This window comes from Suncus etruscus, chromosome 15, assembly GCF_024139225.1.
Source record: "Suncus etruscus isolate mSunEtr1 chromosome 15, mSunEtr1.pri.cur, whole genome shotgun sequence".
Taxonomy (NCBI): domain Eukaryota; kingdom Metazoa; phylum Chordata; class Mammalia; order Eulipotyphla; family Soricidae; genus Suncus; species Suncus etruscus.
In genome coordinates this window covers 75,465,784-75,482,174 of record NC_064862.1, presented here as the reverse complement: position 1 = coordinate 75,482,174, position 16,391 = coordinate 75,465,784, and the positions used below count along the sequence as shown (strand labels likewise).

Genomic DNA, 16,391 nt, shown 5'->3' with positions numbered 1-16,391 from the left:
TGTAGTCCAAAAACAAGCAAAACCATGATAATGATAATTTGATAATTGCCCCATGTAGCAATGGCAAAAGCCTCCACATGAGGAAGCAAGAATGTGTGTTCATGAGAAAGTCTCAATCTCTCCTGAGTTCCCACATCTGCAAAACTGGGGTAAGATTACAAGTGAGAAAGAGGATTAGGTAAGCGTGAAAGAAAATACTACCACAAAGCTTATAACTAGGGAAGGTCTGGGAAGCCTTTACAGTTCAACATTGCCCTAAGACTCTACATCCTCCTGCAGTTTACTGTTTATTCTACTTTTTCTTTTGTTTGGGGGCCATATTCAGTAATGGTTCTGAGCTGCTCCTGACTCTGTGCTCAAGAATCACTCCTGGTAGTGCTCAGAGGACAATGTGCAGTGTGTGGGGTAGTCAGGTCTGCTGCATACAAAGCAAGTGCTCTACTCACTGTACTATTGCTCTAGCCCCAAAGGATTTCTGATTTTCGCTTAGCACAAGGCTTTTCAAAATTACAGCATATGAGAATACCTCACTGCTTTTTATGAATGGGGAACAGTTTCTGGAATGACCACACCACAATTCTGTATAGTTATGTGGCCCATTCCACTTTGGAGTATGATGAATCATGCTGCTATAACTGTGGGGTCCATGTCAACATATGCTTTCCCTTCTCTTAAATATTTGTGTTTCTAGGAGTGGGATGGTTAAAATTGTGCCTCCCACCACCATCGCCACCACCAAGTGATTGCACAGAGGTGAGAGCATTTGCCTTGTATGTGACCTACCCAGATTTGATCCTTGGCATTTCATAGGATCCCCTGAATCTGCCAGGAGTAATTTCTGAGCGCAGAACCAGGAATAACCCCTGGATGTGGCCCCAACCTCCATCCTTCCCCCACACACAAACTGGGGGAGTTTTCTGAGGAACCACTACCGTTTTCCTCCTGTGCTGCAGCATCTTTTTCATGTCCCTACCAGTAATGAGCTAGGGCTTAAATTTACTCAGAGTTCTACTTCAAGAATCAGCTTGCCTCTGACCTCGCCAATACTGCAGTCTTAGTAATTTTTATTACAGCAGGTTTAGAAACGTCCCTAACTTCGGTGACATACAGCTGACTTTGCAAAGTGCTAACTCTTCGGGACCAAATTTTAGTCCGTAGGGAGTTCCATATATATTATATTACATAATATATATTATATTTGTTATATTATTTATATTATATATATATTTGGTTTTGGGCCACACCCGGTGACGCTCAGGGGTTACTCCTGGCTATGCCCTCAGAAATCGCTCCTAGCTTGGGGGGACCATATGGGACGCCGGGGGAAATCGAACCGTCCTAGGTTAGTGCGTGCAAGACAAACGGCCAACCGCTGTGACAACGCTCAGCCCCCCCCCCCCCCAGTAATATTCTGAGCCTTGTTTAGAGCGAAGCCCTCTGAACCCTCCGCCACCCGCTACAACCCTTTGACTATCACATCGGTGACTCCCAACAATATCCCACACTTGTGAAAAAGATGCGCAGGCGCACAGCGCCGGCCTAGGTTCCAGGCCCGCCCCTTCGCCGACCCGCCTCCGCTCTCAACCAATCCGTGCGCGTTTCGAGAAGCGGCGTCTCTCATTGGTAATTTCGGTTTAGTGACATCGACGTAGTCCAATCGACGCCCGGAGGCGGAGTTACAGCCCGCTGGCACAGGGCCTAGGAGAGCGGCCGCTGGAAGCACGTGACCCAGGGCTGCAGCCGGAAGCTACCTCGGCGGTAGGCAGCGCCCCCAGCACCTAGGGCTGCGATGGTGAGTTAGGACGCATGCGCGGCCGACCTGGGGCGTCCCGCATCCCTGGTCCCTCATGTCTGGTCGGGGGGCTGCCCCCTTTTGCACCTGCAATCCGCCCTTTCACCTCCATTCTCACCCGGGTCGGAGAGGGCTTGAGTGGCGAGGGTAAGGGCTAAGGAGCGATCTTAGGGGTGTGCCCTGGGTCTGGGGTCGACTGCGAGGAACCAAAGGGGGACCCCAAGGGTAAATAGAGGCAATTTGCAGGCAGAAGATAAAGGGAAAGCAAAGGCAGGTTGGAGAAAGCAATAAGGGCAGGTGGAGGCGCAGGAAGGTGGGTGTCTAGAGACCTGGAACGGGGAGAGGGTCTGGAAGGGCTCTGGCCTGGAGGAGAGGCCTGGGACTGGCCACTGTCACCATCGCCCCAACCTATTTCTCACTGTACCATCTTTCCCCCCTGTCCCTCTAGACTTCCGCACTGACCCAGGGACTGGAGCGAATCCCAGACCAGTTGGGCTACCTGGTGCTGAGCGAAGGCGCGGTGCTGGCGGTGCGTTCTGGACGGGGGAATGGGGCTCCCCTTTCCCAGTGCATTGGTGGGCGTCTCCCCGTTGAACCTCTGGTGTTAGGTCTCTATGCTCAGTTTATGGCCTTTAGTAAAGTTTCAGGAATCAGGGAAATCCCTGGAATCTCAAAGATGGGAGGCAAAGAGAAACTTAAAATTACACAACTAGGGAGGGGGGCCAGAGCGAAAGCAGAATGGGGAGGATGTTTGCTGATCCGGGTTCGATCTCAGGCATCCCATATGGTCCCCTGAGCACCGCCAGGGAGTGATTCCTGAGCTTAGAGCCAGGAATAACCCGAGTTCCACTTGGTGTGGCCACAAACACCATCTCCTCCACCACCAAAAAAAAAAAAAAAAGTTAGAGTTAGTTGTTTGGAGGCCACACCCGACTGCATTCTAGGCTTACTCCTGACTCTGAACTCAGAACTCCTGGCTGGCTTCAGGGACCATATGTGGTGTTAGAGATTGGTCTGTGTGAAGGGCAAGTGCTTTCCCCACTGTGCTATCACTCCTGCCCTAGTTTCAGGTATCTTGAGAAAGGCGAGTCCCCAAGTTTCTTAATTTCAGGTATGGCTTTATTTGGGATTTCCTGAAAAGGCTCTACATTTTGTGTCATAGGGCAATAGAACATTTGCCCCACCAGTTTTTAAACTAGAAGTCCCAGCCAGGCTGAAGGTTAGAAGTTGTGAGAGATGTGAGTGGTAGAGAGAATTTTCGTTCTAATTTAGGGCTTGTCAGGACAAGGAAATAAGAATGGAAATAAGAATTCAGCTCTAATGAATATGGGATGATTGTGAACCCGTAGAACAGCATTGGAGGAGAGAGGAGGGAGTACTCAGGGACCCCCATGTGGTATCAGGTATTGAAACAGGGAAGACTACAAGACATGCGCATCACCTCCTATATTCTCTCTTCAGTCCCAATAAATAGTATTTCAGACAAAGGGTATTTGCTGGAGGGTGATGTAGGCCTGTCTGAATGGGTGCATTTATCTTAAGCTTTGGAGAAGTTGGAGGAAGGTTGATTGGGTTAACAAAGGTCTGTGTGTAGGGCTTGAAGGACAGGAATTAAGGTGACAGCCTTGCAAGCAGCTGACTGATCTTTGGCATCCCATATGGTCTGAGCGATGCCAGGAATGATCCCTGAGCACAAAACCAGGAATAAGCCCCGAGCATTGCCAGATGTGGCTCCTGAGCACCACTGATGTGATCCCTACCCCCAACCTTTATCCTCAGTGAAAACAGGATCTGACTGTGGAAGACTTTCAAAGTCAGGTGAACTAATTTTGAGGCTGAAGGGGGCTTTGGAGGCAGATAAAGCTGAGTGAGAAGGGTTCTCATCAGTGATGGCTAACCTTTTTGAGGCCGAGTGCCCAAACTGCCGCACAATGCCCAGTCCTCCCAATGGCCAGTCCGGCCCTGTTGCCAGGTGAGCTGCAAAGCAGACACCGGCACACTCGCCTCCCGCCCGCGACGCATATCTTTATTGCAGACCCCTTCCCGCGTGCCAGCTGCAAGGCCTTCGCGTGCCACCGCTGGCACACATGCCATAGATTCGCCATTAAGGTTAGGTGAATGATGGGGCAGGATTCAAGAGCTGCTGGGTTTTTTGTTGTTGTTGTTGTTGTTGTTCTTGTTTTTGGGTCACACCAGGTGGCGCTCTGGAGTTACTTCTGGCTCTGCACTCAGAAATCATTGCTGGCAGGCTTGGGAGACCATATGGGATGCTGGGAATCGAACCACCTTCCATCCTGGGTTAGGCGCGTGCAAGACTGCTATTGAAATGTAGGCGAGACTGGACTAGTGGCAACAAGGATCAAGGAAAAAAGTGATTATGCAGGATAGCTTTGACCATGACTCCAGATCGTAAGAGGAAAACTTAAAAAAAAAAAAAAAGGAAACTAGGGAGAGAGAGGTAAGGAATATTATTTGATGAATTAAGATGCTGGTTTTGATATTTTTTTAAAAAAAAAAGTAGAGTGGATAAGGTGCTCGCCTTGAAGGCAGGTGATCCCGGTTCGTTTCCCTACATCCCATATGGTTTCCTGAACATCACCAGGAGTGATTCTTGAGTGCAGAGGTAGGAGTAAACCTTGAACACTGCTGGGTTTGGCCAAAAGCCAAAAAAACAAAACAAGATCAGTCAATATTCTTACCTGGGAGCTGTTCAAAAAGGACTTCAAGACAGTTTCATAATTTTCACCCAAAGCCCAGGAGGCAGGGACAGCTGGTACCAAGTGACAGATGAAGAGGGGCACAGAATTTAACCCAGTGGGAGGCCCCACATGGAGCAGGAAGAGAAAATGTGGACAGTGGTAGAGAAGAGGAAGCCAGGGGCACTCTTGGCAGTACCCTGAGCACAGGCAGTTAAGGGGAGGCTCAGAGACAAAGCCAATGCAGTTTCCTATTCTGCTGCAAGAGGGGAGTTGAGAAAAAGGGTTGGTAGTACAGCAGAGAAGGTGCTTGCACATAGCCTACTGGGGCTCAATATCCGGCACCCTCTCTGATCCCTCAGGAGTAATCCTGAGCATAGCGGGGTGTGGCTCCTTCCCCCCAAATTAAAAGTTTTAGGTTTGTTGTTTACAAACACAGGATGCACTGGCTTGGGAAGACTGAGGAGAGTGGGAGCCTACAAATGCCAGGGCTTGAGGGCCTATTCCTGGGATGGTTTCCCAATCCTGTACCCATTTTGCTCCCATTCTTGCAGTCCTCAGGTGATCTGGAGAATGATGAACAGGCAGCCAGTGCCATCTCAGAGCTGGTCAGTACGGCCTGTGGGTTCCGGCTGCACCACGGCATGAACACCCCCTTCAAGCGCCTCTCGGGTAAGCCCCTGGCCCCGCATGGTCTTCCCCTATCATTCCTGGGCTCCCTAGTTCTGGCCACTGTCTTCCCTCTGGAAAACCCTCCCCCCTCACCCCCACTTTGAGCGAGAAAGTATCCTTGGCACCTCAGCTGACTCTGCTCCCCTGCAGTGGTCTTTGGGGAGCACACACTGCTGGTGACCGTGTCAGGACAGAGGGTGTTTGTGGTGAAGAGGCAGAACCGAGGCCGCGAGCCCATCGATGTCTGACTGCCCAGAGGGCATGGGGCAGAGGCCCCCACTTCCGAAGACAACACCCCACTTCCCCACACCTTTCTTGGCTTTCTGCCCCTCATACCAGGACAAAGGCTGGAGACTTTGTGCTGCGGAGGAGGGAAGGGGCTCATGGGATTTCCCCCCCTCATAATAAACATGAGTTTGATGTTCCCAGGCCTGGAAATGGGTTGTTTTGGGAGGAATCACCCCTATCTGCATTTTACTGGCCCAGAGGAGTGGGACAAGAGCATTTCTAAGCATCTAAGACTTGGGAAGATAGCTGCCTGGGGTGTTTTTTGAGGGGTTCACTGAGGGCCTCTGGGCCCTGCTTCTGCCACCAACACTCAGACCAGAGCCCGTCCCACTCCTGAACAGGCTTTAATGGCCCACCATGGGGGAGAAGCAGAGTTGGGAGAATAAGTTACAGGAACAGATGGACAAGGAAAGGAACAAAATAATAAAACACCAAAATCCACAACTTAAAGTGCTTTAGCCTGAAACCGTAAACAAAGGGGCCAGGAAGGGGGCCCCCAGTTCCACCCCACCCCTGATCTGGGGCAGCCACTGTTGAGATCCGCTAACCGGGCTCACCACTCTGCTCTCGGCCCTGTGAGAGGGAATGTCAGAGGCAGGAAAGATGAAGAAAGTACTTTGTAAACTTAAGAGTTGGGGGAAAGGTGAGGGACATAGGAGCTCTTGGAGCCCCTGGCCCTGGCTGAGGGGTGGGGCCAGCCCCCCCAAAAAATCGGGAAAATACTGATGGCCTAGTGGGTGGTGCACCAGCGCACAATTCACAGCTTCGTCCCTTGCTCTCAGTAGCAGACACAGACAGGCAGCCTGGCGGCGGGGGTGAGGGGGGGCCTTCTCCCCATACCCCCCAACAGGGATTGTGTGTGGGGGACTTTATGTCTCTCGAAGTGCTGGAGAGGAGCTGGTGGCTCTACTTGACGGGCTCTACCACCAGGACCTTGCACTCGCGCTTGGCGATCTTGTCCAGAGAAAGCACAGCCTTGTCAGGGGGCAAGTAGAGGGGGCGGCCCACAGGCGAGGCCACTGGGGGCGTGATGGCTCGGCGCTCCATGACACTGCCCGACCTGGGGGGACAGGCAGAGGCAGTGGTCTCCCTGCACAGTCCCCTACCTCACCCCAGATCCGCACCACCCAACCCCAGCTTTTTACCTCATCAGGTGGCTGCGGGACGGCTGCTGGTGGGAGAAGGACTGGGAGCGGCCCAGGCTGGCCTGGTGCCTTTCCACCAGGTCCCGGACGGCTGGGCTACTGGGACTGCTCTTGCGGGACAGGGGCCGGGCCTCAGGGGGAGGGTGGGACACACTGGCCGTGAACTGCAGCTTCAATTTCATGTGCTGGCTCAGCTGGGGGGTGGGGGGGAGTGGGGATGCAGGTGAGCACTGGACTGGATTTTGGGACCCTCCGCACTGGAAGGAGACACAGCTGGATGTTCTCCCTCCGTCCCTCCCAGCCCTGCTGCAGCACCCTGGCCCACCTCAAAGAGCCCGGCCCGCAGGGCCTGGAAGGCAACGCTGAAAGTGAGGGCGCTGCCCTTGCGTGAGAAGCCCAGGTTGCTCAGGGGTGTGTGGCACACGATGGAGTCCAGGGCCGCCTGCATGGCCCGGCGCTCCTCCTCGCACAGCTGCTTTCCTGTGGGTAGAGGGAAAAAACCTCCGACTCACTCAAGGCTCCCTGAACTGTCTCCTAACATCTGCAGTCTCAGAAGTAAATGAGGTATATGGGCACCAGGCATGCACAAGTATCTGAGTTGGATCCTGATACCATAAAGTCCCATGACGTCCTGAGAACTGCCAGGATGGTCCTAGGAGCCCCCAGCACCACCAGGCTGAGTAGCATTCAGAGGCCCAAGCACTGAACCATCTAACACAATTGGCCAAGTATTACTAGGAGTGACTGCCAGGTCCCCTGAGAACTATTTGGAAGGCCCCTCCCCCTTGCAAAACAAAGCAAAGTAAGTTACCTTTAGCCAAATTTTAGGAAGAATAGCAACTGTATGCTAGGTAAGAGGTTAGATCTCACCATTAAATGGCTATAACAACCCCATAAGGTGTTTTTTTTTTAAACAGGTCAGAGGCTAAGAGAGGTTAAGTGACTTTCTCTAGGTCACACAGGAAAGGGAGAATTCTGACCTGCTCTGCTGGTCCCCTAGCCCCACTGCCTGATCCGTGTGACATTGCCAGACACCCTCCTCCTCCCTGTCCCTAACTTGAGGACCTGGACCGGGCCTGGTAAACCTACCAGACTGTGCGTGCTCAGGAGTCCACACGAGCCTCACAGCCAGGAAGTCCTGGAGATTGTTGAGCAGCGTGTAGGTGACGGTGAAGCGCTCATAGGTGCGGACCGGGGACTTGCAGGAAGCCGTCATGACAAAGCACGGGCGGTCCAGGCGGATGCCAGGCAGGCTGGAAGCAGGGAAGGAGGCGGCCGCGCGTGTGAGTGGGAAGGAAGCAGGGCCGCGGGCGCCCTTGGGCCGGCGACATGCCTACCGGTAGTGCGTATAGATGCTCTGGGTGAAGGGCAGTTTCGGGGTGGACCACTGAACCACAGCAATCAGGGGAACTTCCAGGCCCTGCAGGAGGGAGGATTGAGGGGGACAATCAGTGCTTGGAAGCATTCCCTCTGGATATCAAGTACCTCACCTGCATTTCCTCCCACTGCTTTTTCCTTTCAAGGGGAGAAGAGCCCACACCAATGTTCAGGAGCTTCTCTTGGCTTGGTACCTGGGGTTCCCTTCTAGTAGTGTTTAAGGGAACTCATGAGGTGCTATGGATCAGACTCAGGCCCTCTACATGCAAAAATCTGAATTCTGAAAACAGAGCAATAGCACAGTGGAGAGGGCATATTTGCCTTGCTCATGGCTGACTTAGGTTTGATCCCTGGCATCCCATATGGTGCCCCAAGCGTGCCAGGAGTAATTTCTGAGCACAGAGCCAGGAGTAACCCCAGTGCTGCTGGGTGTGCCCCCAAACAGACAAAAAAAAAAAAAAAAAAAACCTGCATTCCAGCCCACTGAGCCATTTTCCTGGCCTCTAGTGCTTTTCTTTCTCCTGAAACACTCGGGGCCCCTTATTCTCACCTCCTTGGCCCCCGGAGGGGGCTGCTCACCCCCTCTTAGTTGAAACAGAAAGTTGTGTTCCTCCAGGGCACTCAGTGGACAGGGGAAGCAGTCAGAAGTTCCAGGAAGTCGGCAAAAGGAGCCCATGGAGATGTCCCCAGATTGGTGACTAATTTGGAAGAAAGGTGGGGGCACAGAGCTCAAGCTGGTCTTGCCCTGCTCTTCCCCCAGCCCCAGCCCCAGAGGCAGCCCTGCAAACCCAGACCTCACCAGACATTGTCTACCAGCAGCACAGAGCCATCGGGCATGACCGGGAGGTAACTGGCATTGAAGTTGGGAAGGATGCGGACATCGCGGATGGAGATCTCCTCCTGCGAGGAGCTGTTCAGCACTGTGGCGGGGTGGTGAACCAGCTCAGCACCCAGTGTCCCACCCCTTGGACCCTAGGAAACTGCTCCCCAAGTGCCCAGGCCAGGGGGGGTGTCTACTCACCCTTGAGCACGGTCAAGTGTTTCCCGGCCACAGTGAACTGACGGCATTTCAGGACAGGGGGTGGCAGCAGTGTCAGCAGAGTACTCACTGAGGAAGGGCCATGCGTGAGAGCTCTGCCAGCCCCAGTGTCCCCCTTCATCCCCAGAGTCCCCTTCTCCCACTGGTTCCATACACCTCCATCCCACCTTGGGCTTTGAAAGCACTCTGCTCGCCCCGAAAGGTCTCCCCTGGAGATCGAGTCTGCAGCAGGCGCAGATATCCTTGATCTCTGACCTCCGGTGCCTCGACCTCCCGTTTCCACACAGTCACGACAATCTGAGCACAAGCAATATGGCCTGGTTACAATGGGCCGGCCAGTCATCCTGGTGCCACCCCACCTCCCCAAGCCACTGCTGGCTGGGCTTACCTTGGCCTTAGGCGTCCCTGGGGGCAGCCTATCCAGGGAAACGGTTAGTGGGAAGATAACCTCGTCTGGGGACACAATCGGCTCCTCCACCGGCAGCTGAGGGTGGGAGAGGGGGTGCAGTACAGTATAGGCCACTGGTCAGGTTTCCTTTAAAATTCTGCAGGATGTGGCCTCCCAGTCCTGTCCTCCTGCTGCAGTCAAGCTTTCCCTGCAGTCTGGGTCATCTTCCAGGAGTCATCAGGCTCCTCTGCAATTTCGGGGCCCACCTGGAGTCTCAGGGCCTCCTGGGGTCATCCCCTGAGAAGATCAAGCTCCCCCTACAATCATGGGGCGCCCCAGGTGCCCCTCATACAGGTCCTTCATACAGTCTTGGGAGTCCCCCACAGGTCACCTTCCTGCAGACATGAGGATCCCCCCTGCAGTTTTGACCCCACCCCCGCCCGTGCTCATCCTCCCGCGGATGAGCAATCCTGGGGGCCACCTGGAGTCTCCGGGTCTCCTAGGGCCATCCCCTGAGAAGATCAAGCCCCCCCTGCAGTCTTGGGGCGTCCCAGGGTCATCCTCCAACTATGGCCCCTCATACAGTCTTAGGAACCCCCCCCGTCAGGTCATCTTCCTGCAAACATGAACCGGCCCCCCTGTAATTTGGGGGCTCCCCGGGCTCATCCTCCCGCAGACCTAAAGCCCCTTCTGCAATCTCTGGGATCCCTCCCCAAACTCACCGTGCTCGCGCCCCCGGAGGTGGCCGGGCCGGGGCCGTGGGTGAGCAAGGGGCTGCAGCCGCGAAACAGCGCGCCCCCGCCGGGATCGCCGCCGCCGGGGGGCTCCGGGTCTGGGTCGCCGGTGCTGCCTCCTGCCCCAGGCACTCCGCCCCCCGCGCTGACCGAGGCCAGAGCGGCCAGGGCGCTGGCCAGCTCGCTCCAGGCCCCTCGGGCGCCCAGGTCCGCGCCAGCCCCGGCCCCGGCCCCGGCGCCCCGGCAGCGCAGCACCAGCAGGAAGCGGACGGTCTCGCCCAGGTAGAGGTGGTTGCGCCTCGGCAGCGCCCGGTACCGGCCCGGGTCCCCCGCTAGCTCGGCGCGCGGCGGCAGCGGCACGGCCGGGAAGTACATCGAGTAGTCGCACTGGGACTCCATGGGGAGCGCGGGGGGCGCGACCCCGGACACCAGCCCAGCCGGGACCCGGAACCCCCCACCGCGATCAGCCCAGCCCGGAACCGAGACCCCAGGATCCGAACCCGGGTACCGGGCCGAATGACTGGGAGAAGCCGGAAGCGGAAGGGGCGTGGCCTCGGGGCCCCCGGAATTTGGGGGGGCCCCCGGGGTGTGGGGACCGGGCGGCTGGGAGGATGGAGCAATGCTGGGGAACTACCTGCCGCCCCGCCCCGTCGGCGCTTGGGGGCCACCCAGGGACAGTCGGGGCCGGGTTTCTGGTTCTTTTATTCGTTCAACTAACAATTCAGTGTGAAAGGTTCTTAGGTACAAAATATTCCGGAGAGAAATGAATGCCCCCCTAAATCTTCTGTGTTTAGCTACTACGAGTTGCTCCTCCAGCGGAAAGGCTCGACAGCCTCAGGAAGGTGCCCCCTGAAATGGGCCGCTTCCACCCCCAAGACCCAGGAGGAGATGGAAGCTGAAGCAGTGGCTTCGGGCTGCTGAGCTCTGATGTTCTCCCTCTAGAGAGCAGATGCTCCTTCTGAGCCAAGTATGGACGTCTCTGCACCCTCTCGGCCGGCTTCTGGCTTGCCCGGGGTTAGTCATCTGGTAGTGTCTACGGAGAAATGAGCCTGGAAACCTTAAGCGGCACCGACGCCGGGGGTGGGAACTGCTTGGCATCCAGCTTGTCCTTGTACTGCAGCTCTGGGGTGGCCAGGCGCTCACACTCCTCCCGGTCTCTGAGGCTCAGATTACTGCGGAGCACATAGCCCAGAACCTTGCCCGACCCAAATTGGAAAGGGCGGAACTTTCGGTCGGTGATATATTTGGGATCTACAGCCTCACCCCCCACCAGACAATGTTCAGCCAGGGCGTCCCGGCGGGCCCGCAACTCGGCCACAGCGTTCTGCAGCCGGCTCTGGCCATACTGTTTAATCCGGGCCCAGAGACTGTGGTTGAAGTGAACGTACAGGGCCCAGTCCAGGTTATTCCAGGCGCGGGCCCGGGCATTCAACTGCCTGTCCTCAGCGGTCAGCCCACCAGCCCCATCACTGAGGCCCGGCTGACCTCTGGCCTGGGCGTTATGCATGAAGCCCACCACGTCGTCCAGACCCCAGCACAGGGCGTCAGCAAGCAAAACCAATGACTCATCAAAGTATTCTGCCACCATGACTAGGTCAAAGACCGAATCCAGCCAGTCCAGACTCCACTGGATGAACGAAGAAGACCCTGGATCAAGAGAGGCAGTGCTGGCCATCTGACTATGACCTGGAGCCCCTGGAGTGGCTGGATGGACCAAAATGTTGGGGTCCAGCGTGTGGGCTCGGGGGCCGCCTCTGGATGGCAAGACCCGAAGCTGCAGAGAGCTGGGGTCCTGGGCAGCATAAGGATTCCCTTTAGTGATCTTCGACTCTGGGGGGAAGGGGAGGCCAAAGTCAAACCAGAGCAAGTTGCGGGCATAATGATCACCCCGGGCCCCTGGACGGTAGAAGGTTCGGGGATTAGCCAGGAAGGCTGCCAGGGATGGGGCCTTTCGGAAAGCTGATGAGGTGGATTTATAGTAAGAGAAGGCAGAGCGGGCAAGAGCAGCTGGGTCTCGGACAATGGAGAAGAAGAAACTGTCGGAAGGCATGACCCGAAGCACCTGCAGAGAAAGAGAGAAAAAAACAGATGGAGGGATAAAATGGGGCCACCTCAAAACTGACAACTCACTCCATGGAGGAAATACATTTACCCCCTTCTCCTATACAGATCTTTTCTGTTTGTGTTTGAGTCACACCCGGTGGTGTTCATGGGTTATTCCTGACTTTATTCTCAGGAATCACTCATGGTGGGTTTGGGGGACCATATTGGGGATGATGGGGATTGACCCAATTGGGTGCATGCAAGGCAACTGCCCTATCCCCTACTATAGCTCCAGCCTCTCCTGCACAGATCTTTTATTTATTTATTTATTTATTTATTTATTTATTTATTTAAAGATTTTTGGGCACGGGCACGGAGAGATAGCACAGCGGCGTTTGCCTTGCAAGCAGCCAATCCAGGACCAAAGGTGGTTGGTTCGAATCCCGATGTCCCATATGGTCCCCCGTGCCTGCCAGGAGCTATTTCTGAGCAGACAGCCAGGAGTAACCCCTGAGCACTGCCAGATGTGACCCAAAAACCAAAACAAAAACAAAAACAAAAAAAGATTTTTGGACACACCTTGTGGCACTCAGGGATACATTTACTCCTGGCAGGCTTGGGGAACCATATGGGATGCCGAAGATCAAAGCTAGGTCAGCCACCTGCAAGGTAAACACCCTTCCCGCTGACTTGCACAGATCTTGAGCAAGTTATTCAGCATCTCTGAGTAGCATGTACCTCTGCTAAGATGCTATCCCCAGCACCCCATACATTTTCTCAAGCATGGCCAGGAGTAATCCCTGAACACAGAGCCAGGAATAGCACCTGAATCTGGCCCAAACCCTCTCTCCCCCAAAAAATAATTAAAATAAAACAAACCAAGAAAACCTTCAGAAGAACCTGATCTGGACCACAGCTCCAAGAAAGAAACTGGCTGCAGCCCCTTGTGAGTCTCTAGCAGTGAGATGGCAAAAGACCAGGCATTTCAGGGCTCCTGTCCTGAATGCTGCACCCCAAGCCCTTGCTGGGGTGCTCTCTAATAGGGCTCCTGGTTGCCCTCGAGTCACTCACCCCTGGCTTTCTCTGCTCTAGCAGCACAACTGGCTTTCTACCCCTCCCACCACACAGAGTCCCCCACTTCCTCATAGACACACACATGTGTATAAAACCAGTAACAGCACTACATCTTTCTTGGCTGCTGTTTTGCAACCCCTAAGCTTCCTTGTTACACAAAGGCGTGATCAAACCCTTTTCTTTCCAATGCACTCTTTCAGAAAGCCCCACCCTCCTGGGTGAATATTCCAAAGACTAATAACCAAATGCCCCAAAAACTGTACCTTTAGCACAGGTGGGTCTGGGCACAAAGCACAGCTCAGTGATATCATATCAGCTCAGTGATATGGCAGCGCAGGGGGCCATATCAGCCCTCAGTGGTCATTATCAGTCTCCATCCTCCTACAGCTGTTTTCATTTACTCAGAGATTGTTTTCTCCAAGCCCTCAGCTTCCTGCATGATCAGGTTAGCCAGCAGTGGCACACTCTGAGATCCTTGTCAAGTGTAGGGGGCAGAGGCAGCCAACCCTTGCCATGTTAAGCCTCCAGATCTGGCAGAGGCAGTGAGGGGAGGGTGTAAGCTGCCAGTGCCAGGGGCCAGGAAAGGTGAAGGGCACCTAGAGGTGCAAAGACCTGTTTTCAGTGGGGAGAATTGGCCAAGGAAAGAGCCTGGAATAAATTCAGAGAAGAACCAGGACTTCCAAGCTTCCAGGAATCCAAAACAGATGGGGAGAAAGGAGAAGGGTCCCAGACCCCTACTTTGGCTAGATAGTGCTGGCGTGCCACAGTTCTGAGACCCCCAAGAGGATGTAGCCACAGTTCCCCCACCCCCGACACTTCCCACTCAACTTCTGGGCCTTTCTCCCAGCCCTTACCTCTTTCAGGTTGAACCTCATGTGATGACAGAGAATGTGGAAGGGGGGCTGGGTGCCCCCATCCTCTGGTTGATAGCCTTTGACCCGGGAGGCCTGAAAGAGCCTGGGGTAGCCGAATTGGTAGCGGGTGGGAAGGGCAAAGCGCAGTCCATGCTGGTCCCCGTAGCGATGCAGCAGGTTTAGCACTGAGCTGCTTCCAGATTTGTGGGTCTTCAGAAACACCAGGTGCTGCCGGGGTGGACATGACTGAAGCATAGGGTCCGGAGATGGGGTCCAGGGCTGTCGAAACTGCAACTGCACCTCGGGGAGTCTGAGGAGAGACACATGGGGATGGGAAGTGGTCTGTCCTCACCAGCAGGTGGCCCATTGTGTCTTGGGAGCCTAACCTGAGTGCCTGAGTCGGACACAGTCCCAGCTCAAGGAGGGGGGCGCCAGTCAGGGACAAGCGGGGCCAGGAGGGGTCTCTATGTTACCAAACAAGATGGCAACGTACCTTTTCTGGAAAGGGCCGCCCCAGAGCTGGAGGGCAAATCCGATGGTCATGAAGACACCCAGAGCCACCCCCAGGCTCCGAGGTCCCCAGAGGCGAATGGTCCTGGTGGGAGACAGAGAGCCCATGGGGCACAAGGGTGTGCAGGGTGACTCTGGAGAAGGCCTGGGCCAGCAATTGAGGCACAGACGGCAGTGGGGGAGAGCAGTGCAGCCGCAGAAGGCGCCGATGGGCGATCTGGGGGCTCATTCCCTAGGCCTGCCCAGCCAGGTGGAGTCGGCCCCCTGAGTTAGCAGATTTTTGCCTCTGTCAGCGTCTAGAAGGGAAAGGAAAGGTGGGGGTCTGAGGGGGGCCGAGCCTCTGCACAGGGGCTGAGCCCCAACTCTGAGCGGGCTGCTGAGGCATGCTGGCTACACCCACTCTTCTTCCGATGCCCCAAACTGCTCCTCTTCTGCTTGCTGCCAGCTGTTCCCTCAAAGCCCCACTTCCACTCTGCCCTTGAGCTTCAGGGCCTTTGGAGGGAAGGGGAGAAAGCTATGAGAACCCATGAGGAAAAGGAGGGTGATAGGGAGGTGGGGGAGGGTAAATGTGGGATCCCTACTGAGCTTTGGGCTGTAGCAGAGCTTTTTGGCTGAGGCGAAGGTGCACCCCAAGGAGCAACAAGTGTTAGACCAGAGATAAAAGAGACTAGAACTGTCTGGTCCCTAAGACAGCAGCACATGAGGGACTGAGGGACAGGAGGTTACTTTGCGGTTTAAGGACAGATCTTGCAGGCACACCCCAATTCCCACCATCCACCCCTTAGAGATCTGCCCTCCAGATGGATCTGAGATAGTAGATCGCAAGGAAGAAGGGGGTGGGGAGAGAAACAGAGAGAGAGAAGTGGGTGGGAAGAGGCTGAGTCGGAAAGCACCCGGTTCTGGAGTTCCATTTCAGGCTCCACTTTCCTAATCCTTGGGGATTCAGGTCCACCCCTTTCAGATTCCAATCCCGGGCGCAGCCAAGGATAAATTTCAACTCCCCGCTTCCAGGACAGCCAGCAATGACCCCGAAGAGAGAACCCTCACTTGCTACCTAAAGACCCATCCCTCTGGCACCCTCCTCAGATCCCTCCCTGCAGCACAGCCCCCAAATCCAGCACCGCACCGCCCTGGGGTCACTTCTAGTCTTTCCATCCGTCTCTGTCCGGAATCCAGCGGTCCTCTAAAATTTGGGTGATCCACTCCCTCCTTCCCTCCCTCCGAGGTTCTCTTTAGACACACCCAAGTCTCCCCCTCCATAACACCAAGGGTCCCTGCAGGGATTGAAGCCTCGGCTTCCTAGGCCCACTCACCCAGTCACCTGAGCAGCAACAAGGAAATGGGGTCTGGCTCTCCGGCTGCCGCCGCAGGCACCACCCGGCCCAACTTTCCCTTAAACTTTCCAGCGCTCAGGCTCCTCCCACTCCTTCCCTTTGTCCCGCCAGTCCAGGCAGCGCTCCCAGCGCTCCCATCGCCCGTCAGACTCTCCTCCAGGCCTGCCGCTTTCTGTCTGCAGCCGCTTCAACCAGCAATTCAGCCCCGAGCCGAGCCGCACTGTGCAAAAGACTGCCTGGACTACTCTGTTTCCACAACGCAATCACCGATCCCCTTTTCTCCTCCAGACAGAATAAAAGATTCATTCAGGCGCCAGAAAGCAAGCAAGAAAAAGGAAAAAGAACTAGAGAGTTAAAAGCAGACATTGTCAAAGACTTGACCCACGCAGGCAGGGGGAGCTGTGCATGATATTAATCATGCTCATACATTAGGCTTCTCGTAGTT

At 55.1% G+C, this 16,391-nt stretch overlaps 4 protein-coding genes across 5 annotated transcripts in view; 2 read left to right on the top strand and 2 right to left on the bottom strand.

The window, feature by feature from the left end:
* MEPCE (methylphosphate capping enzyme) overlaps nucleotides 1-16,391 on the top strand; it is a 372,004-nt gene that overhangs the window by 238,523 nt on the left and 117,090 nt on the right. The window lies entirely within an intron of this gene.
* LAMTOR4 (late endosomal/lysosomal adaptor, MAPK and MTOR activator 4) lies at nucleotides 1,709-5,584 on the top strand. Its single transcript, XM_049788717.1, has 4 exons — nucleotides 1,709-1,792; nucleotides 2,241-2,321; nucleotides 5,043-5,160; nucleotides 5,311-5,584. The coding sequence occupies exons 1-4, from the start codon at nucleotides 1,790-1,792 to the stop codon at nucleotides 5,406-5,408; spliced, it is 300 nt and encodes a 99-aa protein (XP_049644674.1). The 5' UTR covers nucleotides 1,709-1,789; the 3' UTR covers nucleotides 5,409-5,584.
* TRAPPC14 (trafficking protein particle complex subunit 14) lies at nucleotides 5,778-10,630 on the bottom strand. Its single transcript, XM_049788618.1, has 11 exons — nucleotides 10,120-10,630; nucleotides 9,398-9,493; nucleotides 9,177-9,306; nucleotides 8,992-9,078; nucleotides 8,770-8,890; nucleotides 8,521-8,668; nucleotides 7,931-8,013; nucleotides 7,683-7,846; nucleotides 6,919-7,073; nucleotides 6,594-6,787; nucleotides 5,778-6,508 (listed from the first exon to the last, which is right to left on the bottom strand). Exons 1-11 carry the CDS (start codon nucleotides 10,528-10,530, stop codon nucleotides 6,355-6,357), a joined length of 1,743 nt encoding a protein of 580 aa, XP_049644575.1. The 5' UTR covers nucleotides 10,531-10,630; the 3' UTR covers nucleotides 5,778-6,354.
* Nucleotides 11,140-14,735, bottom strand: GAL3ST4 (galactose-3-O-sulfotransferase 4). The gene is made up of 3 exons (XM_049788726.1): nucleotides 14,596-14,735; nucleotides 14,103-14,412; nucleotides 11,140-12,193 (listed from the first exon to the last, which is right to left on the bottom strand). The coding sequence occupies exons 1-3, from the start codon at nucleotides 14,718-14,720 to the stop codon at nucleotides 11,165-11,167; spliced, it is 1,464 nt and encodes a 487-aa protein (XP_049644683.1). The 5' UTR covers nucleotides 14,721-14,735; the 3' UTR covers nucleotides 11,140-11,164.

What these genes read in the sequence shown, in the direction of transcription:
- LAMTOR4 (XM_049788717.1), top strand. An exon ending in GCGAAGGCGCGGTGCTGGCG is followed by an intron (nt 2,322 to 5,042) that starts GTGCGTTCTGGA and finishes CCATTCTTGCAG; the next exon opens with TCCTCAGGTGATCTGGAGAA. An exon ending in CCCCTTCAAGCGCCTCTCGG is followed by an intron (nt 5,161 to 5,310) that starts GTAAGCCCCTGG and finishes GCTCCCCTGCAG; the next exon opens with TGGTCTTTGGGGAGCACACA.
- TRAPPC14 (XM_049788618.1), bottom strand. Translation starts at nt 10,530, where the DNA reads ATGGAGTCCCAGTGCGACTACTCGATGTACTTCCCGGCCGTGCCGCTG. An exon ending in CTGCTGGTAGACAATGTCTG is followed by an intron (nt 8,669 to 8,769) that starts GTGAGGTCTGGG and finishes CTTCCAAATTAG; the next exon opens with TCACCAATCTGGGGACATCT. An exon ending in TCCCGCAGCCACCTGATGAG is followed by an intron (nt 6,509 to 6,593) that starts GTAAAAAGCTGG and finishes CTGTCCCCCCAG; the next exon opens with GTCGGGCAGTGTCATGGAGC.
- GAL3ST4 (XM_049788726.1), bottom strand. Translation starts at nt 14,720, where the DNA reads ATGGGCTCTCTGTCTCCCACCAGGACCATTCGCCTCTGGGGACCTCGG. An exon ending in GGCGGCCCTTTCCAGAAAAG is followed by an intron (nt 14,413 to 14,595) that starts GTACGTTGCCAT and finishes GTCTCTCCTCAG; the next exon opens with ACTCCCCGAGGTGCAGTTGC. An exon ending in TGAGGTTCAACCTGAAAGAG is followed by an intron (nt 12,194 to 14,102) that starts GTAAGGGCTGGG and finishes CTTTCTCTGCAG; the next exon opens with GTGCTTCGGGTCATGCCTTC.